The sequence below is a fragment of the Wyeomyia smithii genome, chromosome 2 (genome assembly GCF_029784165.1).
Source record: "Wyeomyia smithii strain HCP4-BCI-WySm-NY-G18 chromosome 2, ASM2978416v1, whole genome shotgun sequence".
NCBI classification, from domain to species: domain Eukaryota; kingdom Metazoa; phylum Arthropoda; class Insecta; order Diptera; family Culicidae; genus Wyeomyia; species Wyeomyia smithii.
In genome coordinates, this window is record NC_073695.1 from 193,822,848 (window position 1) to 193,850,667 (window position 27,820).

The following is a 27,820-nucleotide window of genomic DNA, read 5'->3' on the forward strand; positions in this document are numbered from 1 at the left end:
ATCGAAAACACAAGATTTGTAATTTTCTATATATCTATTGTGATGCTTACAATGTCTACGTAGTCTATGTAATTTTTCTTACTTCAAAATCTACGAAACAAAAACGTTCGAGTTTTACTATTCACTTACTGTACAGCAAGACAGTTTTCTGTGCTAATCAAGATCTAAATCGTTATCTCGATAAGTAGAGGTGCGTTTTTCACGTTATTTACAAATGATAAAGGTATGGCTGAACCATTAGAAGTGTCGTAAAAAATTGAAAAAAATGTCAATTACATTTAATTGACATAAACTCAATCAATCGACTAGTGCATCTTTTTTTGGATTTATATTTTAACAGAATCGTTTTCAACGTGAAAAAGAGAATCTAAAATAGTTAACACTTACCCCATTCATGCAACGCCAGGGTAATCGTTTGGAAAACAAGGAACCTAATCATCATCGATTACAATCACAGTTTCTTTTTGTCTTGGTTGTTCGCAGACCTTGCCGGCTATCGAGGTTTGCTTTGCTGAGATCGGATTCGTCATACGGTCCAGCACAGCTTGCGGTACAGAAACTCGTTTCGAGATTACTGACAGCGATTGAACGCTCGCGTTGGCCTTCAGTTTCTTCAAATATAATCGTCGCTTCGTTTGTTGCTCGCGCAGGAAGTCACTCTGCGTCGTAAGCGCCTCCGATGCCGACTTCAGCTCCTTAATCGTGTTTGTAGCCTATAACATAAAATAGCGTTGGGAATTTAACGTTTACCAATTAAACAGGTTAACAGTTTACCGACCTTAATAAATATATTTTCGAAGTACTTGTGACACATCTCCTTTTCATATTGTTCCTTTTTACAGCAAAGTATCGACAGTCGTAATAGCAGAAGTTCCTCGTAAAAGTTAGGTTTTGAACTCTGGAAGGCAAGGATTTCACTTGCTTTGTACAGATCTATCACTCCATCCGTAGAAACAATCTGTGGAAAAACGGGAGAAAATTTCATCATCAAAAAATTGTGTTACTATTTTACCATCTATGTTCTAAAGCAAGACATCGGATCGGGGTGAAGTGACTTGAGTTTATAACAGAGCGTTTCGGAGCACCCAACGGACCAGGTAAACGGTTTTTATCCTTCGAATTGCAGTCGCGTAGCTCGATTGGGTCAACTGCTTGAAAGTTCGTGACTCAACCAGGTTTTAGCTACTTTCCTACTCGATTCATCTTATATAATGGGGGTGAAAAAGTGAAGACGATCGAGTTTGCTTACAAGTTCTCAAATTAATTCAGTGATTCGAATCTATTTATCTGAAACATTGCCTCAAAATTTTCTTTAAAACTGAATCGTTGTAGAATACTCCACTGACAACACATGACGGCTCAAAGCTTTCACATAACAAGGTGTTCGTCATACTTACACATCTCAGGCTGATGGTGCTAATTAGATTCTCCTCCGATGGCAAAGGTGTTGATCGTTCTTCGAACTTCCAACCGATGGTTAAAGAGAACGGTTTGAAGGTGTACGTGTTTTTACGAATAAACCTGAAAGAGAGATATCAACGTATATTAGGATCTTTCTTGTAGGACTTTATCAAATTCTTACCGATTTAGTAACAAAACAGCTGCTTCGAAGTTTGCTAGTCGCACAAATTGATGCCTAACGGACAGTTCGCGCACCTTAACTACGATGTCTCTGGAGGACCATGTTACCGGAACCAAGCCCAGACCAGGAATGTTACTACGCATCACTCCATCGACAGGGATCCTTGGTGGCACAACGCGTCCATCCTTCTTGTACACCGAGCTTTTCTGCGTTAGCGGTGCCTGAGGTGTTGTCGGTGGGGTAATAATAGAGCTCGGAACCAAACTAGAAGAATTGGCTACTTCTTGTACTTTCGAACTACTGACAGGTTGCGCTTTAGAACTACTAGCCGTGACAGTGGGAATAGCTAGAGAAGAACCTTCGGTTATGCTGTTCATGAGGGATCGTTTTATTCGTAAAACTCCCGTTGAAGGATTATACACGACACCCTTCTGACTCGGGTTAAGTAGGTTGATTTTGCTTGCTATCAAAGCCGCCTGTTGACTGTTGAGAATCGTGGTACTGGAAGGTATTTTCGTGCTGGATGGTGGCGCCGAAAATTTCCGATTTGCGTCTGCACTGTTATCTTCGTCGTCATCAAGACATACAACATCATCAGCTGAGGCATGCGAGGCAGTTGGCGTAGGTAATGAAGTGCGCATTTTCTTCGCTTTTTCAGTTGCTGAAGTTTTTTGTTCAATTTCACTCGTGGATTTACGTTTTAGAGGGGCAGGTGTCTGTTGTATGCTAACGGCAGATTGGATTACCGCATTCTTTTGCGTATCAACTGGTGTGATAGAATCGTTAGATAATCGTTTAACAGGAGGACATTCAACCGATGTTGCTTTCACCTGCAGCTGTTTACTTTCGGCGATAGTTTTTTCAACAAGCTTCGAAAGTTGATTCTTAGGGGTGTGTTCAATATCGGGGATGATCGTTTCAGGTACCGGTTGCTGGGATGATAAAGTTTCCGTCTTCGAATCAGTGTCGGAATCTGAATCGTCATACAGCTGGTGGATCAGCGACTCTAGCTGACTGTTGTTTTTATACGTGTCCAGAACATCTATTTCTGATTGATTCGATAAGTTTGGAGTAACTTGCGCCAATGGATCAACCTTGTTGTTCTCATCGCCATCGTCATCATCATCGATTACGACACACTCGTCGCTGCTTGGACATGGTGCAGTTTCTGGTTTTGGAGAGGACTGGAATAAATAAAAATACCTTAACTGAAATAAAATTACGTAAAAACGGTATAGTAAGATAATATAGCAATGTTCTCTCCGAAGTGCTGTGAACTTGCTAGTATACAGCTCGATTGCAACCTAGGGAATCACCCAAATTTTTACCCCTTTACGTTTTATTTCAATTTTACTTTTCTATATCCTGCTTCTTGTGCAGTTTTTTAACGTTGTGAAAGAAGATTGGTAGGTAAGTGGCTGGGCACGTGTCACTTGAGACCATATTATGGTCATCCATTGCTGGACAGAATTCCTATCTCAACCTTCACGAGGCGCCGACCGGGATACGAGTAACCTTAGCGGAGATCGGGTAACCAGCCTCCAGTGGAAACTATGGCTGATTAGGAAGGGGGATCGTACGCGGCTGTATCTCTATGTTATGAGCGGCGTATAACAGTGTCTGTCTCGGAGCGGGCGGCTGAATCACGAAACGCGGTGCCTCGCCAGCTATATCTAAGACGGCAGCCTCGTCGTGAGACTAGGTTTCCCAGCCATAGTAAGGCAGCATACCGAATGTAAAGTACTACGAATAATCCAGATATAGATACGGAATGGAATAATCGGCATGGACCTAGGCGAACGAAAAAGGACAACGGTTATTGGAAACTCGGTACTTGGAATGTAAGGAGTCTACTCGAACCGGAACGAGCAGGTATCCTGGCTAGAGAGCTGCAGAAGGTGAATGTAGAGGTTGCTGCCATACAGGAGGTGAGGTGCACGAAAACGGGAGAAGTAGAATTCCGGGTAGTAGATCATATTGCGGGCACTTCATTTAAGTACCATATCTACTACAGTGGCGGCGTGAAAGCTAAAAGGGGAGTCGGTTTCGTGCTCGTAGGCGAACAGATAAAGCGTGTCATTAGATCGAGACCGATCAGTGACCGTATATGCCTGTTGAGAATTAAGGGCAAATTTTTTAACTACAGCCTGATAAATGTGCACGCACCAACCAACGATAAACCCGACGAAGAGAAGGAGGAGTTCTATGAGCTCCTGGAAAAGACGTATAATGAGTGCCCGAGACACGACATCAAGATCGTCATCGGGGATGCAAATGCGCAGGTCGACTAGGAGAACTTCTGACGCCCCGTGATTGGTAGAGGAAGCCACCACTCTACTACGAACGACAACGGCCTGAGGCTTATCAAATTCGCTGCAACCAGAGGCTATCTGAAGCACTTATTCTACACGCCGGAATATTCGTAAGCACACCTGAAATCCAGGACGACAATGAGGGTACAGTCGAACATCCAGCGGCTATCAACTGGAGAAGTGGCTATAGAGTACCAGCAGAAAGTTGATGAGCGGATCGAAGTTCAAGTTGGAGGTAGCCTGAATAAACAGTGGAGGCGTATCCACAGTACAATCAGCACCACAGCGGGAGAAGTGTTGGGTTCATCTGCGACAGCCACGTCCAATGAGTGATTTGACGGCGAGTGCCGGCGACGGATGAAAAGAATCGCGCCAGAGTTCACATGTTAGCCACGGCTGTGACTCTTCAGAGCTGCTGAGCCGTGAAGCTGGAGCTGCTGAAAGACTCCATCGCCGGAAGCAACGACAGCATTGGGAGCGTATTCTTGCGGAGGTGGAAGGTTGCTTCTCCAGGCACCATGCGAGAGGCTTCTACAAGAAGATAATGGAATCAGGAACCGAAACGTGTTAGCCCCTGTTATGTGCAACGATAGGAAGGGGAACCTGATTACCGATAGAACAGAGGTGGCCAGGCGTTGGAAGGAACACTTTAGGAGCAGGATGGTGAATAAGTAAAGCTGAGGACCCACCATCCATGTACGAGGTGAAAGAAAAAGTGCAAGAGCTGAAAAACTGCAAGACAGCTAGTAAGGACGGCATTCCAGTCGAACTCTTCAAAGTCGGGAGCGAACAGCTGTGTCGTGATGAAGAATTACCCTCGGACTGGTTGAAGGGTCTCAAATGTCCGATCTACGAGAAAGGCCACCGCTCGGACTACAGCAATTATCGGGGCTAACCCTTCTCAACACCGTTTACAAAATTTCTCTCTCGTATTCTGTTCCATAGACTGAGGCCGTTGCAGGAGACCTTTGTTGGCGAATACCAATGTGGTTTCCGAGGGGGACGCTCCACTATGGGCTAAATGTTCACCCTGCGACAGATCCTCGATAAATTTCGTGAATTTAACTTGCAGACAAATCATCTGTTAATCGACTGCAGCTGATACGTGCTACCCTTGAAGGCTCTACGTCATGCGTCAGGACTCCTTCGTGACGTTAGATGGTTTGAAGCAGTAAGACGGGCTGTCAAACTTATTGTTCAACAACGCATTGAAGGGTGATATGCAACGCATTGGAGGGTGTAAGCCTGCGTGCAAAGAAGCGGCACCATCTTTGCGGACGATTTCGACATCATTCGTAGAGCCCCTCGAACCTCTCAGGAGGGAAGCTGCAAGAATAAGGCTCATCATTAACTTTGCAAAAACGAAATACATGCTGGCTGGCAGAGGGCGTGGTAGTCCGACAGATGGTGCTGAGGTGGTGTTAGATGGGGAAACTTTTCAAGTAGTAGTTGCTATTTATTTACCTGGGTACACTTATTTACCTGGGTACATTGACACATTGACAAGTGACAAAGAGGTTAGCCGTGAGATAAAAAGACGGATAGCAGCTGCAAACAGGGCCTTTTACGGATTACGTAACCAGCTGAGGTCCAGCAGTCTGCAAACCTGTACTAAACTTGCACACTACAAAACGCTAATCCTTCCCGTAGCCTTTTTCTACGGCCATGAAGCATGGACGTTGAAAGAGGCCGATCGGCGGACTCTTGGTGTTCTTGAGCGTAGGATTTTGCGTTCATTCCTTGGTGGCAAACTAGAAAATGGTGTTTGGCGCAGACGCATGAACCATGAAGTGTACCGGATGTACAAAGCGGCGGATATAGTCAAGCGGATAAAACAGGTTGGTAGGTTGCAATGAGCTGGGCATGTAGCTAGAATGCCGGAAGAACGACCAGCGAACACCATGTTCAGCAGAAATCCCGGTAGAGGCCGTCGTCTTCGAGGTAGGTCCGCACTCGTTGGGTGTATGCTGTCGACGAGGATGCCCGCGAAATAGGTGCTGGGGTAGATTGGAGGATAGTAGCCCAAGAACGAGTGACACATTGCGACGTATTCTGGATTTGGCATTGGATCAATTATCGGTCCGTCGCCGTATAAGTAAAGTAGTGAAAGAAGCTTGATTCATAAAATAATTTGGTGACGATCTACACGGTTATGACAACTTAACATACAACTGAGACACTTTCATAACACTTCTTGACGAAAGCGAGAACAAATTGCCCGAAAGCTAAAAAAGTTGCCCAGAAAAGATTATAGCTTTTTAACCACACAATATCGCACGCTAGCTTGTGGGGCTAATAATGGTCTCAACTAGATTAGTTGAGAGAATTCGTTATCGATATTGTTTTTGGCACATTTTGTATGTGAAGGATAACTACAACGAAACACCGTGCTCCAGTGCTGAGTTGAGAAAATTTCCAGCTCGAAAACATCCTCTACCGTATGAAGAATCGAACCCGATATTACAATCGTGTGGGAGAGATAGCCGATCGACATTGCTAACCACAGAACCACGGGTACCAATAAATGCAAAAGTGTGTCAAACGGCCGCAGAAAAATTGCTCGCCGTGCTCGTCGTCGTAGGTCTGCTTCATTTAAGTCTCTGAAAAAGTTATCTTCGCTGGGGGTAGCAAGATTCACAGAAAGGGTTAAAAAGCTATAATCTTTCCTTTTTTCTAGTTTAAGCTTTTGCCCTAGAGCCCTAGAAAACAACAGTCTCACTTACCATGACTTGCATGTTTTGCGACGCAACGCTCGGCTTCATGTACAGCCACGACCCGGTGGTCTGTTCCGTTCGGACAATGTGATTGCTTTTTTCGTACTCTTCCCTGGTGAACATTTTACCGTCCACATTCTGGCACAGCATCAGATCGATGTTCTGTGTGTATTTGTACGGTCCAAGAAAGATGCAGTTGCCTTGGCCCGGAGCAGCGTAAATTTGAGGCAACACATCCTCTTGCTTGTTTTTCATCACAATCGACGTCAACTTAACGGTTTTGCCGTACCGGTTGGCCAAATGAATCGCCTGCTGGATCCGGCCGTACGTAAGACAGGACTTCCAGCTTGGGATGTATATATCGCTGAAATCATTTATCACATTCAACATGAACCAACGACGGGTGCCAACATTTGGAATGGCAATATTTTTGAAGTCTTTAATTTTCGTCTCCATTAGTTTTACATTGGTTTTGATGCTAAGTAGTTTTGGTGGTATTGTTCCGGATGACGATTTTCTATTCATTTCTTGGATTGATTGAGGCAAACTATCATCTTCTCGTTTGATTGGAATGGGTACTGTATCGGATTTTGGTACATGCTTAGATACAGCAGCAACCGCTGCCGCGGTTTGGTTTTTCTTACTGGCAACATACGCTTCAAAATATCGATTAATTTTGGGTGCTAATTTTGGATGTGACACTGGAGTCGGCCGTACTTCTATACCTTGATCTAAGGTGTTACTGCCGGATTTGATGAAACCACTGAACCGCCAGTAGTTTTCTGTTCCAAAAAGCACTAGCGATAACTTGTTAGTTTCGGGATTATCTATCTGGTACAGTACCATTTGTGACAACAATGAAACACCCTGAGTTTCTAATGTACAACGACGGGTTTGTCGAACGGATTTGGAGTTTTTGAAAGTAGGAGGGGTTTTTCTGCCATTGTCTGATGTAATGACTACTAGTTCCGAGCCATTTTGGAATGTTATATCCCAAACATCAACCGTTTCTTCGTTGAATGCTCGCAGAAATTTATCCCATCGAAACAGATAGAGTATACCCTTCTTTGGTGGATTCAATTTTGCGGTATTTTTTCGCAACATATCGCGAATATGCTGCATTGTGTGCATTATGTCTGAATTCACCTGATCAAGCATCAATTTTTGAGCATCAGTTTCCCCGGAAGAATCCTGCACAAGCGATGGAGTGCTGGAGTGTTCATCACTGTCGCAGTTATTCAAATCCACATGCTCATCTGCTGCCAACTCGTACGGTTGGTTTCGGCGGTAAGCTCGACCATGCAAAACGATTGTTTCATTCTTGTAGCTGAATGTGATGCTTTTGGCATGTGATTGTTTCGCAACTTTTCTAATCACGTATACCGTTGTACGAAATTTTTTCGCAATGCTACTCAAATTAACTTGACCATTTCGAATTGCATCGCTCTCCACATAATACTTCTTCTTTCCACAGGAAATGAGAACCTTATTGGTGTCCAATAGTGGACTGAACAAACTATGATTTGCGAGCTTATCATCACCTCCAACTATGTCGATGTGAATGGGATCACCTGTTTGTCCGGGTTTGTCCCGTTCGCTAATTGTTCTCGTCTTTGAAGCTGCTTTTTGAGAAGCCGCCTCAATTCCTCTCCGCCGTTCGTTTAAAAACGCTTTCTCACAACGTTCTAGAAGGAACTTTAGTCTTTTTTCAGCGTGGGGATTTTTCCGTTTCAATTCTTCTATGTCACGTTGGTAGCGTTCCTTTCTGTAATAGTTTTTTGTTTTATAATAACTTCTATTGACAGAAACTACTCGCCGGCATGTTAAACCTTCATCAGAGGGTACATTTTCGTCCGAAACTTTACTCGATATTGTTACCGATTCACCGCATTTCTTATCGTCTAACGAGCTTCGCTGAAGTGCATTTTCTTCTGTACGGCGTTTTTTCTTTCTACGCTCGTTCCATGGTTTGTATGACTCCTCAGAACTGTCTCGTTTACGCGTTGGCTGGGGTATAACTACTACTTCTTCGCCGGGTTTTTCAAAGGAATACAGCCGTCTTCGACGTGGTTCGTACACTTGTAATAACGGATCCGGTGGAGTAATCACTGGAGTTGGCAATACGATAGTGCTTTCTTCATTAAATTTGAATGGTTTGCCTGCAGTTGCATTTCCTTTACAGTAGCACCTATAAAGACAGTGGATCATGCACCACGGTTCAATGTCATTCAAATCCTGCAGCCGATTGAGCACTACGTGGCTGTGTCGAAGCTTATCTAGAGTACTTAACGGGCGATCAACAACAGCTACTGGAGCTCCTTTACCCGTACGATCTACCGACGTATCACGAAGGTTCGGTTCCGACTCTGAAGGAATTATTCCATTCAAGATATTCTTCACACTATCTCCGTTGTAATAATCGTCGTACTTTTTCGGTTTCTTTTTATGCCGTCGAGCATCCATTTCCGTGTTTCGAACAAGCACGGTACTGTTAGTGGTCATAATCACGGTTGGCGTGAACTCCCGCTCCTCTTTGGCCAATCGCGCGGTCGCTTTTTCCCGCAAATACTTGACATCTTCATTAGATAGTGAACTAAGGTCATTTGACATGTCTTCCATTCCAGCCGGTCCTGCCGTTCGTAATTTGGATTCGAAGCCACATTCGCATTCAAAAATACAGTCAATTTTGTTGCAATGTTTGCTCCCGCTAAGAACACTACTGCCAAGCATAGTCTTAGGTCGACCACCAAGCAATACGTCGCATATGCAGCCTTTTGAGCAATACTGTTCATTACAGCATAGTTTAGAATCGGTGCCTGCACCACTGCTGGGTTCCGGAATAGTCTCGATAATGGTTGCATTCAGCCGCTTCATTTCACGACTGTGAAAAAAGTATAAAGTATAAATAAATATTATTTAAATCGAGTTACTAACATTGTTCGAAAATAAAAATGATATATACTTACAGCATCCGTTTCGACTTGGCAGCACACTCGCTAGTTTTTCCCGCATCAGCGCCCCCAGAAATAGCTGTACTAGCTGTTTTATTGAGCGGCTTGTCCTCCTTGCCGTAATCGCAATCGGGATCCTGATCAATAAACAATTCATCGGCAAGTCCTATGGCAATAGCGTTGGTCATCTCTGACAAAATATCGGCACACTCTTTCTCGACCGGATCAATTTGTTTAAGCTTATCATCACCAACATCCAAATGCTTGCGAAACGATAAAGGTTGTTCTAATTCAGCCTCGAACTTCTGGCGATTTTCCGCTGAAGATAGTAACCGTGAACGGCCGGGAGTTTCTTCCAGCAGGCGACGCCGTATCAATAAACGGTGCTGATTGTTATTATATGGCAGTGAAAATGAAAATGAACTTTCGTCCTCATCGCGGTCTGGCGTTTTCAAAGTAGACACAGCAAATCGTGCCCATTTTTCAGTGATTCCACGGAAGGGTAGAATCATTTTAAGGTATGGCTTTACGGCTGGGTCTAGGGGGCGATCAATTCGTGGGAAAACTTCAATCTCAACACGAGGCATTTCAAGAATTTCCAGTGGTCCGAGATATGCATCTTCTTCGGTTATGGTTCTTGATTCCTGATTGTAGCTCAGTTTGGATGAAAGAGGACCTGGACGAATTTTAGACGTTGCTCGACTGATGTCGTTGCAGAGTAGCTTCTTATCTGGCTCAAAAGCAACAGTTTCGGTTTCTTCAGGTTCAATTTTGACCTTAGATGATGGCTGAATACTCGCACTGATATCTTGAATGTAGTTTTCTAGTAGCTCAGGACAGCGGCACGATAGTTTACGGGAAATTGTTGGAGGAACAGAGAACTGTTTCTTGCCGTGTCGTTTGCTGGCATGATTGCCTTTGCAGCCGCTCAGTTTTATGGAGTGATTGTCAACGCGGAGACTTTGGAAGAAGTATTTTCCTTTTTCGGTTCGTAACCAGGCAAGAGCTCGCCAAGTATCGCGGGTAAAAGGGATGTTTTGGTTCTGCAGCTCTAACATGCGTTCGAAGTCCAATTCGGCATCAATATTTTTGCTGCGTTTTTCTAACTCGTGAAAAATTTTAGATTCGTTATCTATCATGAGGTAGCGGACGTCATTCTTTTTTTGCAGAAGAATACGTTTTTGAGCAACCGTTCTAGGGCGAACCATATCGTCTGGACGTCGGGGACATTTTAGCCGTGGCGGCAGCGAGCCAAACGAAATCAAACCCTCTTCCCGGAAGAGATCATCGCGATTTTCTATTTTAATATCCTCGAAAGAAGTACCATGCGCAAGAAATGGAGCATTTGGTCGGGATTTTTTTACTATTGGTGTCGGCAGTAGGCCTGGAACGCTAGGTTTATCTAATTTAACTACCTCTCCCTCATCAAACCCGTAGAACTCTGAAGATGAGTTGGAATTTGTATTATCCAACTCGAGATTGAGGCTTTTATGGATTTTATCGAAGATCTTTGACGGACGGATTTTCTTCGGTTCATCTTCGTCTACATATCGTGGTTTCGTAGCAATCTTACTGCGATCACGTAGTCGACCTATCATGGATTCCTCATCCTCTGCCGATTGATTCAACGTTGCTTTTGATGGGGAATCTGGGAGCTTCAAATTGAACTTATTGAACAACGAATCAACAACTGAATTCTTTTTATCCACAGGCTCCAACTTAATAGTGCTAAACGTTGGATCGAGCAAATCTGTCTTGGAAATGTCTTTCAGGCTTTTGAGTTGTATCACGTTTTCTTTCGAATCCACTTGCTGCAGCATTGTTGCTTCGGAACTGTCATCTTCAAAAACATTTGCATCCACAAACAGAATTTCTGGTTTCGATTCTGCTTCTTCCGTGTCACCGGAATCTTTCTTGATTCCTTCTTTGGTGTCGTCATCATCAGAATCATCGTAATACTTCTCTGCTAAAGATTCCAATTCTGCAGTGTCGAACTCGGGTTCTTCACATGTTATCGTGGATGCAATAGGTTCCTCGAGTTGTACTTGGATTTGTTCATCCTCATCGGCATCGCACTCCAACTCTTTGGCTCGAGACCTCAACATTGAGAGCACAATTTGTATTTTCTCTTGTACCTCACAATACTCTATGATCTCTTGCTTTAGCACCGAAAACTTTGTTGGATCAGGAATTTCTATGTGTTTTGTTGGTCTCAGCTTTCGTTGGTCTTGTTCATCCAACAATATACAGTCGTCGTCGATATTGTTGTCGTTAGTAACCAAGGTAGCTTCACTAATACATGAAACATTCACTTCCTCTCCATCTGTATCAGTATTCTTTTCCAAGCGCCTTTGCTTCAGCATACACTTCCGGAAGTAGTTCGGAATCGTTCCTTGTACTTGAGGCAGCCCAACACGCTTATTCAGCACTAGGCGAAAACCCCGATGATGAGCATTTAATCGGTGCTCCAGATACCGTTTGTGCATCAGACGGTAGTAGAGATTCCGCAGCCTCCAGCGCCCACCGTTCGGTATACCAGGTGGTGGAAGCCGTTTGATGATACGAGTGCCTGTTCGGTAGTGCTTAAGCAACAGACGCTGGTACAGGGCACGCTTAGCGGCTGGTATCGGATGAGATCGTATAGCAGGACTGGTCTGCCTTGCTGCACCCATGCAATCTGTTTCTAGAGTTTCATCGCTGTTTAGTGTTGAAAATAGCTGCCGGTTATCGGCACGGCGCCTGTGCGTGTAAAAGAAAAAAAAAAACTCTAGGTTAGTGTAATCATTTCCCAATAGAACAGTAATTATTATGGAGTATTGGTACATGTCAATGTTTTTTCTTGTTTAAATTTTTAATCCAAAGACACAAAAAATATTCAGGAAGATTGGAGAGCTGATTGGGAAAAATTCGTTTCGATTCTATAGAACTGCGAGGAACTTCAAATTATAACTGGATTTAATTCTCCACCAAGGGAAGATTATTCTAATTTCGATCCTATAGTAGAGGTTTCATTCATCATGTTTAATTGAAAAATATCAGATATAAAAATTCTATCAATTTTATACAGTTTTAAACATAACTATATAGAATAGTGCTAAGTGCGCTTAAATTTGCTACGAAGGTTGTACACACCTGTCTGACTTGACTGGAAGTTATCAACTGAAAGCTCTTTAATATAGTTATAATTACCGAGCTGCTGTAATTGCTGTAATTGTAATTGCTGTAGCTGCTGTTTCCACAACATTATTGAAAAAATCTTTTTTTATGCGGTGGATAGGGACCGCATAAAAACAATTCTCAGTAAAAACTAACTCGAAAGTTAATGATTCTGATTAAGAATAACTGGCTCAAATAGTAACTTTTTGACGCAACACTTATGTAATGCGTTAAAATTCATTCAATCTTGTCGGATGTGGTTCTTTTTCATATACCGCACAAAAGAAAATTCGCATGAAAAAAATTGCACAAAGAAAATAACCGCATAAAAAAAGTCACACAAAGAAAATTTCGCACAAAAACAGGTTTGACTGTAATGGTTCATTGGATACTGAGTAAGAATATTAGTTCTTCGCTACCCCAATGATATTTTCATCAAAAGTTTGCTGGATTGCAATGCCTATTGACTGGTCCGCCCTCGGTGTCATGAAAGTATTTTCATGCGTGTCACCTTTAGAAAGGTGAACTCCGCGAAAAAAATTATCGATTATCATGCGTGGATCATTCAGAGGTGACACCCATGAAAATTAAAAACATTTTCTCTTTTTTTACTGCGACCTAGGAGGGCGACACTCAAAAATTTCCACCCCGGGTGTCACCTAGTTACGCTACGCCACTGATTGTGAGTGTTTTATCTACGTAGCGTTTTATGATAACAATGCTAGAAGTAATTCTATTTTTTGCCATTTTCACTCACTCTTCTTAGTTAATGCTCAAAACTGTAGGTAAACTTTTGTTTCTCACTATTGAGAGGAATACATTTTTGGAAAAATGCATTAAAATATTCGGCTTTAGAGCATGGTTTTACTTCAGGCCTAAAAACAATCGTTCAGGACCAGTGTTTAGCCCCGCTCATCACATTTTTTGAGTCGGATAAGCGGTTTCTGAGAAGTTAAATTAATCAGACAAATATTTCCGGATGTTTCGACCTTTTTTATTACAACTTTTCGAAAACATCCGCTAATCGTTCATTGTAAATTTATTTTTCTGGTATACGTTTTAAAAATTAAGTGTACTGTTCTAAAGTATTTTCGACAGTATACTGTAACAGGTTGGAATATTTAGAGGAGAATCACATAACTCAAACTTAGAACTCAAGCACTGCTTATTCCACTGTTTAACGTCAAAAATACAGTGACTACTCTGCGCAAATATTTTGGTAAGTACCATTATAAATCAGCAACATTTAACAAAAGTAAAAAACAACAGCTCCTTTTTAGTAGATATTTTTATTTGCGTTCCACTGCAAAATTAACGATTAGCGAAACGAAAATCAAAATTTCGTGACGCTAACAGTTTTACTAACCGATTGAAAAAAAATGTGAACAGTGTTGATAATATTCACTATCATGATATTCAAAAGCAGCAATTTTCAGCCTTCTTTATATTGATGACCTACTATCCTCGTGAACGTTGACGTTAATGATACCAAACAAGCGATGAACACTGACCGAATAAATATTCATAATCGTGTTGATAATTTGATCGTCAAAAATAAAAATCATTTCTTAATGGTGAAAATCAATACTACCTCATTTGACAATTTATGCTGTACCGTACCGTACCGCACAATGTTTGATAATCTCCGAAATTTCTCTGAATGTCATTTTCGAGATCTTTAATATTCATTCCACTGTTCTGTCATTGAATATAATAAACGAAATTCATTCATCGTCGCAATGAGCATTGGTTACTAAGTTACTAAGTTGCATCAGAAAATAAACGTGCTGATACTGAATTCATTTATTCGTGAACAAACACCGCTTTATATCACTGTTTGTGAATTCACTTGTTCGATAATAAACGTACCTAGTCATGAGAATATAGGTAATCAATTTCCATAACATTAGATGAAGAAAAAAAATCCGTAACATACAAGCAATGCAAAGCTTGCTGCGTACACTAAACGCTAACTATGTTCTGTCGATTGGATGATCCCTTGTTTCCCTAGGTAAAAATTTTAAATTCTAGTGACGATATATTAACGAATGAGCACAACGCGTACACCACTGAAATTCAAAATGGTTGCCTGTTTCAGAATATCAAAATGGCTACCACAGGCACAAAATATTCATCACGTAAAATAATACATCTTGACTGCAACCGGGAAAAATATTCATTGATTACAGAGCATCAAAGCACGTGCCAAATCTTAAAAAAATAAACTCCATGACACCTTTGACACACCCACTCATTTCAACACGAAAGTATTACCAACTATCAACTAAATTTTCTGTGATAGATATAATTGCTCTTTGTTAATTTGTCGATTACGAGATATACTCTACCGAAATATACCCACAAATGTTAAGACAACTTCAAGTCGTATTTATTCTTCACTTGCTAAACCATTAAAAGGATAAAATGGCAGTCGTCAACGCTTTTCTTTGCACTGAAAACACTACCACTTCTTACTTGAGCTATGGGCAAAGTGTGAATATTTCACAAAATACCTTCAACTTGCCATTTCGCCTCCTTCAGAATTCGTATTAACTGTAATACAATTTGCCTGCAAATATTTTCCACGCTAACTGAACTGCATCCGTACAGAATTCCTTACCGACGTGTAGCAAGATTTGTTTCCCTTTGCTCTACCCACCACAATGTTACTTTTATTCTGTCACAGCCTATAGTTTTGATGCTTCTGTGCGGGCAGTAGAATGATGTTTGTGACGATTATGGCTACGTGCGGCAAACGAATGCCTCTATGGTAGCGAGAGAGTAAAAACAGTCTCGCGAGCAAACCGACGTTCTTTACAATGGTATCGTACTAAGGTGCGCGCGAGATAGATACGAAAACCAAAACAAACACTGCAGAACGTTACATAAGCTAACTCATACGGGAATCACCTATTGTAATACACAGCACTGGCAAGTTGCTAAGTTAACTATGATCAGCTCGAATACTAAGAGATATAACGAAAAAACAAAAGTTCACCGCCATCTTGTTTTTGCATCCACCATATTGTTTTTGGTTGCAGCTTCACTGCATGTCGTTACTAGTAATTGCGCACTTCAGATACAAACCATTGCATTGGAAAATGAATCTACACTATTTTCAAAACACTTATCAGCAGTAGTTACGAGATGAGCCACATATTAATTCCAAACATAACCTCATAGCTACTTTAGGGTGCGTCTTTCGCAACCGTTTGTCAACGAAGCGTTTGTTTTTGTCTCCACAGAAAAAAGACGTGCGCAGTGTAAACACACAACTACGAAACGGTAACACTGCGGAATAACCAGCGAAAACGAAAATGGCGGCCGACTCACTTCACAGTAAGCTCACATTGTTGTTTTCATTTTTGCAGTAAAGTGCTTTTGTAACATTGGAAAACATCACCTACCGGTAGTTGAACGTTAACAAATCACAGTATACCACACTAAACCCCACTTAAGCAAGCATTTAAAAGGAAATTGTCTATTCAAATGGGCAAACACTTGATCCGACTCACTTTGACGTATGACTGAATAGCGTTGGTAGCGATTTTCCTGTTCCGGACCGGTAGCACTCTGAGTTGTCAAAAACGAAATGAGACAGACGCAGAAAAAAACTAACACTCACTAACGCTCACTTCGTTGGTAGCTCTCTTTTCACACATTTTGCTCCCGTGATAGTAAACGAATAATCTCTCGCTTTCGATAAGCACGTGGTTGTTATTATTGAATATAAAACACAGAGAACGGTGTTGGTAGGTAGTGGAATCATAAAAGGCTAAAAATCATATGGTTCTTAAGGATTCGATCGACCGATAGAGGGATGAAAGCAACATAAACAGACGGAGCGTTTGTCGTCACCATCTCAGCACTGACGAGAAATAATATCAGCGGAGTTGTATGCTTATATCATGTTAACTCTGTTTGAGTAAAATTGCTTTCAGAGAAGTATTGGAAAACGTTTGAGAAATATAAATATTTTGATAGGTAAATGCATCTGGGGAATTTGTGCAACATCCGAAAGTGTCAGCGATTTTTAAATGTCGCATTTAAAATTGTAGATAAAATTAATAACTAGCAGAAACATCAACAGTAAAATAAGGTTTATATTCTCACAAGCTGAGTAGATATTTTCTTTCTGAAGTCCTGCCTTTTTTTCAAGTTTTGGCTTAACAAAAATAACTATCATGTAAGCAAAAATAACAGAAAAAATATTTGAAGTGTCGCAGGAATTACTTTGTTAACGACCAATATCAAGCCGAAGTAAATTGTGTTAAAATATTGACCAATAAATACTCTAGAAATGGTTGTTTTGGTTTTGGTTGTTCTTTACAAAAGCAGCTATCAAAATATCTTTGATAATTTTTCTTGAACTTGTTTTAACTGTTTCACTAGGTTTAACACTTGAACTGAGACGACCAGAGTTGTTACTGAATGTGTAATGTTTTTGACAGCTATAGCTAAACATCCGAAAAGGGCACAAGCGGCAAATGTACAATTTTTGTTCTTTTAAATAACACGCCTGATTCACCTCTACACATCAAATTGTACGGTACGGCCTGTATTCAAGCGGATAGTTGTCCATCTTTTAGGCAGATTACAGGGAGAGTGAGGGGCGTGCGTTTTATCACTTTGGTGCTCGATGAAAGGTATTTTTTTTGTTGGAAAATAAGACGTGACGAAAAGTATTGACCAAATACATTAATTACACACCTCAGCAAAAAAAGCAGGATGAAGTTTGTTTACTTTGACACAGTTTTATCACTATAAAATTAGGAAATCTTTTCAAAGCAGGAAGAAAACAAACAATCGTTGCTCCTATGTGAAACATTTGCCCAGCTGTCAGTACACTCAACATACGAACACGATTCGCTAGTTGGGTGGTAACCAACGAACTCCGGCTATGAAGCTTTCCACGAGCGGTAATGGCGGATAGATTTGTCATTTCATGAAGGTTGTCAAACTACAAATTTCCATTGAACTAGTTTTAGTTCAATATAAATATTGAATTAGTAGTTTGACGACCTCCAAGCAAAGCAAAGCCTTGGTGCTACATTACAATTCGGAACTCGACCTTCTGTTTTATTTTTATTTATACGCAGACTTCGCAACCAATTGTTTAGTGTACAGGATAATTGCAAGGCTAGCGCTACGATCCTACTAACACGGACAGTCTTTCCGAACCGAGACTCGAACTCACGACGACTGGCTTGTTAGGCCAGCGTCGTACCTCAAAACCGTCTGGGAGACGATCTCCATTATATATCAAATCTATCCGCCATTACCGCTCGTGGAAAGCTGGAAAAAAAATTAACCTTCATATGAGCCGTTGCGGAACAGAGTGTTCTATAAACCATTTTTTTCAAAAATGAGTTTTTTTGCATAAGCTGCATCTACTGAAAAAAACTGAAGTTAGAAAATCATGAAAATTTAAAAAAAATTGAACTTTAAAACTGATTTATACCACGTTGAAATTTCGTCCGAAACATAATGGCCATTCTGTTTCGGAACAGAGTAATCTATGTACATAGATCGGTGTGATACCATCTCGTGATATGACATGTCACATGTGATTTGTAACTTGTTACACGTATTGTAACATGAAGAATGTAACATGCGATATAACATGTAATACGTAACATGTTGTGTTACATGTAATGTTACACGTCACATGTTACATGTGACATGCTATGTATATCATAAAATATGTGACACTAGCCATTGTTTACGAGTTACCGTTATTTTTATTATAGACCACTCTGTTCTGAAGCGATACGAAGATTCCAGTAAAATATATATGAAGTCAGAGTGGTCTATGTACATTGGTATGGTGAAATTACTTGTTTCTTCAAAAAAAAAATGGAAATTGTATGTATTCGCATGATGAACCGCTTCATACCCTTTCTATTAAAACATTTTGTTTGAAAAAAATCGTTGAACAGAATTTTATTTAGAGATTTTTCGAAAGTTGCCTCTTCTGGCAAATTTGCTCGATAGTACATAAATTACGCTGTTCCGCAACGGCTCATATAATTATAACTTTCACTGCTTTTACTATCAAATTTAAAAACATATTAGTAATTTGATTATTGAAAAAAAAAAAAAAAACAGGGATTTTATCAAAGTACAAAAGTTGTTGGATAATTGCAACATGTTTACATCGTCAACTTTTCAAAATATTTATTGCTGTCGGGATCCAAAAAAAATGTAGGCAAGGACAATTACCTTAATATTACTTAGGTAATTAGGTAGTACACAATATGTACTGTTCGATTTGAAAATTGTCTGGGCAAAGGCAAACGAGATAAACAAACAAAGCTGTCAAAGTTTATGGAGATTCATAATTTTGCACTATCAGTTGCATTTAGGAACCTCTCGCGATAATTTACATTTTAACGTCAAACATGACTTTGACATTAGAGTTGACGGACTGTGGTGTTGCAGTTATTGGTATTGTAGTGAAAAAGCGTTGCAGTTAAAGGTCTTACAGCTATCGAATGTTTTCTGTATTTGTAAAAATAATCTCAAACCATACAGAAGAAGCCGTGCTTTTCCACGAGAAAAGAAAAGGGTTGTTCGATCTATTTTGTATTATGAGTTTGACGTTGCTGAGGATCTGCCACATTATGCTGACGAACTTTTACTTCTTCGCACTTTAATATTTCTCATCGAGTGTTATTGCCATCACTTTTCTCCGTTTTGACAGCATTCATGTCAGAAAGGACAATGTTGTGGTGAATAATATGTTGCAGTGTTGCTAGAACGTAAATTTTCAAATTCAATATTCTTGCTTTTTTTCGAAAAATAGCAGTAAATTTATTATTTATAGAAAAATCCGATTTTAGCGCTATCTTTCTTTGAATACAACATACCTAGAAGAAACAATAGAAAAAACCCTCTGCTTGCGTTGTTTACGCGCGTGAAAAATAAACATTTTGTATTATATTATTATTACGCTTGAAGTCTTTTTAGAGCTGTTGATACAAATTAGGGAATTTGTTCCATTATTGTTCTTAGAACCTATATTCATCTCAAGGAACACTCAATTAAAAACTAAAGAGCTCATATTTTCTAACTAAATTTCTAGTCCTTTCTACACTCCACAGATTATCCGGATTTCTCTTTTTTAACGTGATACACGTCTTACTTTAGTAGGGTGGCATGCTGTGGAAAGTGTAACGAAAATAGGCCCTCTTGAAATGCATATTGTGTTTTTACCCCTGAACGGATTTCAAACGCCAATGTCTCAAAAGATGAAGGTTGGTCCAAATTTATGGTATAAGAATTAGCGTATTTTTGTTATGGTAAATTAGTGAAAATTTGAATTGAAAATCTTTAATTTCGGTATTGTTTCGCAGCTTTCAACTAATCACAAGCTCGCTTCCCCTGCACTTGTTTTCTGCTGCTTGCTGGCTCACATAAAAAGAGGAAGTACGAAAACCAATCACTCATTTTACTTTGTGTGATCGTGCTGCACAGATGTGTATTTCTCGATGGTTAGGCCGCGTCGAACACTGCAGCGGTAATGTTATCAATTTTAAATGCTTTAGACTCTAATACACTTTTTGACCAAGCGTCAAATATTTGTCACTTTTTGACAGATAAAAATTTGGTCAAAGATAATTGTTTGTCACTCTCCAATTTTAACATGGAGCAAACGCGGGCAAACAACAACCATGATGTCAAATAAATTTGACCATTATGTCAGAAGGTCAAATATTTGACCATTAGACAAGGAGTCTAATACAGGCTTTTCTGTGTCTTTACCACTGACTAGATTCCAGACACCAATATCTCGATCGACAGTCAAAACTTCCCTTCAATCACTGGAATATCTTTACAATACTAAACTTGTTAAAATTGTGTACATTCAACCAATCACAAGCTCGCTTCCCCGTCGTAGCTGTGACGAGCAGGTAGAGCGTTGCGATGTGTACTTCTGACTGGTTAAGTTAGACTGCATCACATACTGTAGCGGTAACAGATGTTATACACTCAAAATATTTTTCATATTTTTGTTACGTGCGATTTCGTGTACTTATTCGTTTTCTGTCATTTTGCAAGATTTATGTGACAAACATAACATCTACGTGAAAATCACATGCATGCTATGTTTTATCACGTAGTATCTACGTGAACTTGGGAACGTCAAACAGAATGAAGTATCGCGTGAGCTCTCTGTGCGAAAATATACAGAAATCAAAATGGCGAAGCTTTTGTGTAATTCAGTCTCTGAACATAGAAAGGATTTTTCGATGGCTTGCCAATGAGTGAGATTTAGAAAAACCATAAGAATTCGACATCGAATCTTTAGCTTACAGGTTTTACTCGGATTCAGTTCAAAGATCCAGGAGTTACCTGAACATAAATAGTTGCAGCTACAGTAGTTATCAACGGCGAATGTCTTAATATTTATCAGTTTTTATGTCGTTCGACCCATTTTCGAATTGGCGATTTTGCATGCCCGTGCGATGCCCGCGCGAAGCAACAAATTTCGAAAATTATACGTTTTATAAAACGTAGTAACTATCAGTTAATCAAATGCTTTCCACTTTACCGGTAATTAAGTTCTATGTGAAAACAGCATGAAACGCATATGCCTATTGAATAGGATTTACAGGATAAATCATCTCACCAGATCACGATGAACTCAAATGACAATCATGCAAAATCTACCTGAAAATGACAATGGAAAATATTCACATAACTTTTCCGGTAATTATAACGTGAAAATTATTTTGAGTGTACTTTCATTTTCAAATGCTACTCTTATAGACCATTTTACGAACTGACAGGTGTCACCGATCCTGCTGATATTGATGTTGCTTTTACGTGCGTTGTGTCAGCGGTTTCGAGCTTTCTGTCAAAATTTTATTCATGAATTGAGTTTAGAAACGTCTCGTAAAATGGTCTATTGTCACTGAACGGTTTTTTGACACCAATTTCTCTTCACAAAATTATTGAGTGGCGATGAACATTACTATTGCGCATCTGTAGCGCAATCTTTTGCTTTTGCTAAACCATTTGCTAAGCTTTGGTACGTGGCGTGATGAATTTCTATTCCTATTAAAACGTTGTGAGTTTTCTAAAATGGATTCAGCATTTTCAGCATTATTGAGTGGCGATGAACATTACTATTGCGCATCTGTAGCGCAATCTTTTGCTTTTGCTAAACCATTTGCTAAGCTTTGGTACGTGGCGTGATGAATTTCTATTCCTATTAAAACGTTGTGAGTTTTCTAAAATGGATTCAGCATTTTCAGCAGAACGTTCCGAACTTTTCTGTTTGAAATCGGATTAGGATTACGTAACTAACGCTAGGTAATGCACAGTTTTATCGAATTATAGTGTATCACACTACTACACACTTATTCTCGTTTTAATTGTTCAGTAATTTTTATTACCGTCATGTTCAGTAAATTTGAAAAAATACTGAGCATTTTGTAATTGTCTCAAAAATAACTGATTTCGGTTGAAGTTTTTACCGAATTACCGTTATGCAAAAGGCACTTGACGAGCTCAGCAAAAAACATTACTGACCTTTTCTGTAAACTAAAGTATGTTCTGCACTTTCATAAAGTTCAGTAAATATTTGACGATCTGTCAGCATCTTCCTAGGTGTTGCTGAAAACTCTTCAATTGTTTAACTGTACTCTTGTTGTTTTTTTACTATACTGTTCGGCAATTTTTCTGCATCTGTCAAAACGAAACATCAAATGTCCGCCATTCTCAAATATTCAGGGTTCCGAAGCTGAGTTTTTAAAGTGTTTCGCGTGTGATTTTCAAAAAAAAAATGGATATCTTACTTTCAAATCTACAAGAAAACGACGTGGAGGTACACGATCTATTCAGTCAGCATATGGAAATTTTTCCACTACAGGAGAAAAGTTTACTAGAAGCCTGCAACCAAAATCCTGTATTCATCAGAACATTAAACGTATCAAGTTTTTACTCGAATGTGCTGGAAACACCAGTATAATCGATCTAAACAATCCGAAATTCCTTCCTAAAATTATTCAACAGTTACATAGCAACTTTTACAATGGTTCATATTTCTCTCGTAACCATGAAAAAACTTTACGTTTACAGAATGCTCGGTACTTGTGACGAATCGTCAGCTTTGTAAATTTACAGAACGCTCGGTAATTCGTGACGAATAGTCAGCTTTGTGAATACCGAATCATGCAGCAATTTTTGTTGAACGCTTCGTAAATTTTTACTGAGCTATCTTCTATGTTTGACGTTTCAGCGAGAATGAAAAATTACCGAGCACTCGTCAAGTAAATAAATTGCTGAACAGATTGCTGATGGCTCAGCTGTTAAGAACTCGTTAAAAAGATTGCTGAGTTCGGTAAAAGAAACTAAGTGTGTACGCATTTGCAGCAGCTTCAAACCACAGTTGCCCTAGGAGTTAAAAAAAAAATAGTTTGCAAAAAAGATTACAGCTTTTTAACCATTCCACAGTGGTACGAGAGCTCAAAAACGTGAACCTTATTTATTTGCTCTCCAAATAATGGTTTTATTGACATACTATCTTCCGAAGATATTTAGTATATAAAAAGGCTCAAATCATGACAAAAATTTTTAGTTCGAAACTCAACCGCTAGTGGCGCTGCAAAATCTAACTTTTAGCCTTACACTTTAGAGAAATGGTGTCTTCAGCAGAAGTTATAGATAAATTTCTTACAAAAAACTTTGTCGAAAACACCTGCTTATTATTCTTCTTGTTTTGGGTATATAACGCTTCTTATTAGACTTGTTTTTAAAATTAGTTTTTTTTTCAAATATACAAAAAACTGTAACATTTAGGAGATAATAATGTACAGCATATATTTGTATATCATTAAAACACACCACTTTGTAAAAGACATAAAATAGATAGCTTCCACACAAACCGAGTTATTGCCAAAAAATTTTAAAAAATCATCATTTTTTGTACACACCAAGAACACAAAAAAGCAAAAATTAGCAGACGAAACCTGCATAGAATGAAATATTATCATAATCACTCTACTAAATCACTTTGATCGTTTGTCCCTTTTAGTATCTTCATTGCCTGATATGAAATTCAAAAAGACAGTTCATAGTGCAATTGCAAGGCGAATATGTCATAAACTTTAATTAGTTCACGCAAAGAATCGTTCTCACTGTATTGATCTGTTTTAGTACTGTAAATCTAGTAGGCATTTCCTAGTCCCTATTGGCCAGCTATCTGAGAAGGCAAAAGAAAGCCGGAACAAAGTCATCAAGAGGTATGGTGAACTTGCTGAAATATTTGAAAACGAAAAATAATTATTACCTTCATAAATACAGATTAGACCACACCAGAAAGTTTTCTAGAACAGCTTAAAATGTTGATTTACTACACCGTTATCTGGAATCAACAGATCCAGTTATAAGCAGTTTGCGAGACAAGTCACCTAATGAGCTCTGCGGTGATGCAAAATACAGGCTAGATATTAATTAGGAGGATAATGCTAATTCTGATGGGGATGATTTTTCAACTTTATATTTTTTATTCATTTATTTTAGCAAAATTAATACATGAAAATATAGTTTTATTATTAGAACAATGCAATAGATGATACAACATTTTCAATTTGGAAAAGGTATGTAGTGATCAGTAATCTGGCCATCGTTTTGACGTGTATTGTCATCGAAAACGTTGAGTAAGGCTGTTTTTGAAACAAAACTTAGGCAATGAAGATACTGGAGCATGAGCATGAGCATGAGCATTGACGACCGTGTACATATCGTAGTTGCACCTCCGTGATTGACCTGAGCTAGTGAAGTTGCACAGAGAACCACATGGATAGTTTTTGGGATGTTATACCATCTTCAATGTACAACAATTCAGTAACTCTCACTTTAAAAAGATCAATAACGGCGCCTTACAGTCGTTGGGGGAAATAGGAAGAGGATTGTTAGTTCGACAAACGTTGTTATGAGACCGAGTTCACCTCTGCATCTCTACGGATGTCACAGGAAGGGTATTTGTGTTAGGCAATACGATCAGATATTTTCAAATCACTCGCGCGAAGAATAATTTTGCAAACCAAATAATAAATCGTCAGATACAAAAGCTAAGCGCGAATCAACGAGCTGATTCGCAGGTACCGATTTTATGACCTGTGAGAGTAAGCTGCGCGATACGAATCTCCAGATCACCAGTCACAGCAAACCGAACTTAAACGATTGTTCACTGTACTTAAAACAAAACCTATCTTTCTTTATTTTTGTTATTCCAGAACCAATAAAGGTAATATATTTAATAATAAAAAACAATACTGTGAACAATTAATATATATCGCGATAACGTTGTTTGAAGCGCCCAGCTGTCCTTAGGCAATGAAGATACTGGAAGGGACAAACGTTTAAAATGATTTCGTAGAGTGATTATGATAATATTTCATTCTATGCAGGTTTCGTCTGCTAGTTTTTGCTATTTTGTGCTCTTGGTGTGTACAAAAATGATGCTTTTGTAATATTCTTTGGCAATAACTCGATTTTTGTGGAAGCTATCTATTTCGTGTCTTCTACAAAGTTGTGTGTTTTAATGATATACAAATATATGTTGAACATTATAACCTTCTAAATGTTACAGTTTTTTGTATATTCGAAAAAAACTGATTTTTAAGACAAGTCTAATAATAAACGTTATATATCTAAAACAAGAAGAGTTAGAAGAAAAGTGTCTTCGTTACAATTGAGTGGGATCATCACAAAATTCACATTTTTATTTTCACGCCCGGTTTGCGCCTGTTTCCTCGCAAAGGGTGTAAACTTCTCATTGATAATTCAATTTGTTCAGATTGGACCAACTTCTGAAATAATAATAAAGTACAATTTTTGTGTCATTCCTGTTTGGTCAATTTTAACCGTTTGTTTTAGCAGCTATGTCAGTCTAGTTTTCAACAGAAAAGTTACAGCGAAACGATGCCCACTGTAAAGCTTTCCTCTCTCTCTCTCTCTCAAAGTTGTGTCTCGATGTTGTTCATCAATTGCTCCTGAGTAAACGCTCCCAGCCTGCTCAGAAGGAGTCTGATGATACAGTATGCTGCTAGAGAGTATGCACACGCCTTCAGTCCAGTCAGTCAGTCGCATTCAAACCGTAGACGTTCGTGATCGTGTTTTATGCTGGCCCGAGTTGTTGATCGTCGGTTAATTCGTTTTACATATGTAGTGAATGAAAAAGTGTTTTTTTTTTTCTCATTTATACATTTATAATTGTTGATTGCTGCACTGCTGCTGGTTAGCGAATTAATATTGTGTGAGTGCTTTATATGCAATTCACCGTCAATAGGGCATCATTCACATTACTCAATGGGTTTTATTTGGTAAACTGTAACACAATTCCCCTGTCCTCTATATCAACAATTTCTGGCATAAAAATGTTTACGTGAGAAGCCCCAAATGTCAGGGACACTTCTGCGTTACATGTAGCGGCGTAGAATACGAGGGTCATATGAGTCATTCAGCAAAGCATTTGCAGAAAGATGATCGTTTGTTTCGGTGACGTTATTGGTTTGGTAGAGCTATCGATACAGTTGGGTCGACGCAACATGAAAGTGAATGACTTTGATAGGTCTAAACCGCTGACCTCGTCTCGGAGAACTGAAAATATATATTTTGTTCATATTCTGTATATGATGCCGAAATAATGCCAAAGAGAAAATGAGTGATTTTAGATATTTATGCGTGCTTCTCGTGTGTGAAGGCGAGCTGATTTAGATTTCGTTTATTATCAAATTGACAAAGATGCAAAAGAGTATCTGTATGTTGCTGGCAGAGATTTATAAGGAGTGCTACTTTAATCTGCAGCGTAAATTGCAGATAACTCGCTATAAAGACTCATAGCGAAAATGCAGTTCAAGTGATCCTATTTGAAAGTATAACGTTGTGTTATCTGTGTTTGGAATTTATTCGTGCCACTGGATCTGGCGGGTTTGTACATTCTTCAAGTCGCATTGCGTCAGTGCAAACCGTTCTTGATCGGCTAGGCAATTATCTTTAAATACAATGGTTGTGTTGTGTCTGTGACGTGCCGCTTTGGAATGTTATACTTCGTCAGTTGAACTGGGAAAATTATCAAAGTGGAGATTGTTTATTAAATTATATAATTGAGCGGTAAAAATTCCTGTATTATTCGCTATGATGAAAAAAAAAAAAACAAGAACATATTGACACCGAAAACAAGTAAAGCTATTAACTTGAATATAGAATATCCATAGTTAAACAGGAAATTTTGAATTGCATCGCTAAAGTAGCTATAATATCTAATAAAAATATACTATTAGATCACACCTACGTTAAAATTACATTTGTAATTGGAAAACTATTACTTTGCTTCTACGGTAATCAGTAGTACCGACCGTATATAAAACACACTAAGCCGCGACGTGTGCTAACTTCAGGTGGAATCTGATTACGGTGCCGATTGAATAATAGTAATAACAGTGATGGCAATAACGATGCAAATGAGTGATGTATTTCTTTCCGATGCTGCCGGGCGGGCTACTGACCGGGTAATATCGGAGTGTATGAGCGTTGGATAGGAAGTTATCATTTTACTGCGCCGAGACATGTGAGGAGCTATTAAGTTTATTTTCACACATCATGAATTGTTGTGATTGGTTTTGCTGTTCAGGCGGTTGTGATATATTGGTTCAGTGACCAAGTAACCATGCCTTGTACTGGACTTGTTCAACTGGCTTGAGTGTATTTGAAAAGCAAAAACAGTTCATTTGAAGTACGACATCGCTCAATCGGCACTTAATGTTTGATATCACTGTATAGAGAATAATAACCTGTATGAATTCCTAGAAAAGCTATTCAAGAGCACAACACGACAGTTCGCTAGAAGCGATAGTGATGTTATGGAGAAAAGTCAGTCGGATCGTATCGCTGGTCCCATAATTATTTTGTGCATTGACAGCTAGCAGAAAAGTCTGTTGAATAACAGAATGTCAAGGTCCTCAAGCGGAATGTAGAACATAGTCGTTCATCGGCGTTTTTATAGCGGTAGTATGTTAGATTTTTTAAATACATACGTTAAGTTATGCAAATGGTTCTCAAGGCTCGTTCCTAAATCTCTTTTCCTGTGTAGCT

The 27,820-nt window shown here is 39.3% G+C and overlaps 1 protein-coding gene across 8 annotated transcripts; it reads right to left on the reverse strand.

The window, feature by feature from the left end:
* Window positions 1-15: 15 nt before the first annotated feature.
* Window positions 16-16,380, reverse strand: LOC129722520 (uncharacterized). Of its 8 annotated transcripts, XM_055675987.1 has the most exons (8): window positions 16,065-16,093; window positions 15,336-15,419; window positions 9,575-12,298; window positions 6,618-9,489; window positions 1,583-2,766; window positions 1,398-1,521; window positions 779-958; window positions 16-713 (listed from the first exon to the last, which is right to left on the reverse strand). In XM_055675987.1, the coding sequence occupies exons 1-8, from the start codon at window positions 16,076-16,078 to the stop codon at window positions 432-434; spliced, it is 7,464 nt and encodes a 2,487-aa protein (XP_055531962.1). In that variant the 5' UTR covers window positions 16,079-16,093; the 3' UTR covers window positions 16-431. The 8 variants fall into 8 exon arrangements, with proteins under 8 accessions (XP_055531962.1, XP_055531968.1, XP_055531965.1 ...); XM_055675993.1 differs by lacking the exons at window positions 15,336-15,419; window positions 16,065-16,093 and adding an exon at window positions 16,231-16,380; XM_055675990.1 differs by lacking the exons at window positions 15,336-15,419; window positions 16,065-16,093 and adding an exon at window positions 16,123-16,280.
* Window positions 16,381-27,820: the final 11,440 nt, after the last annotated feature.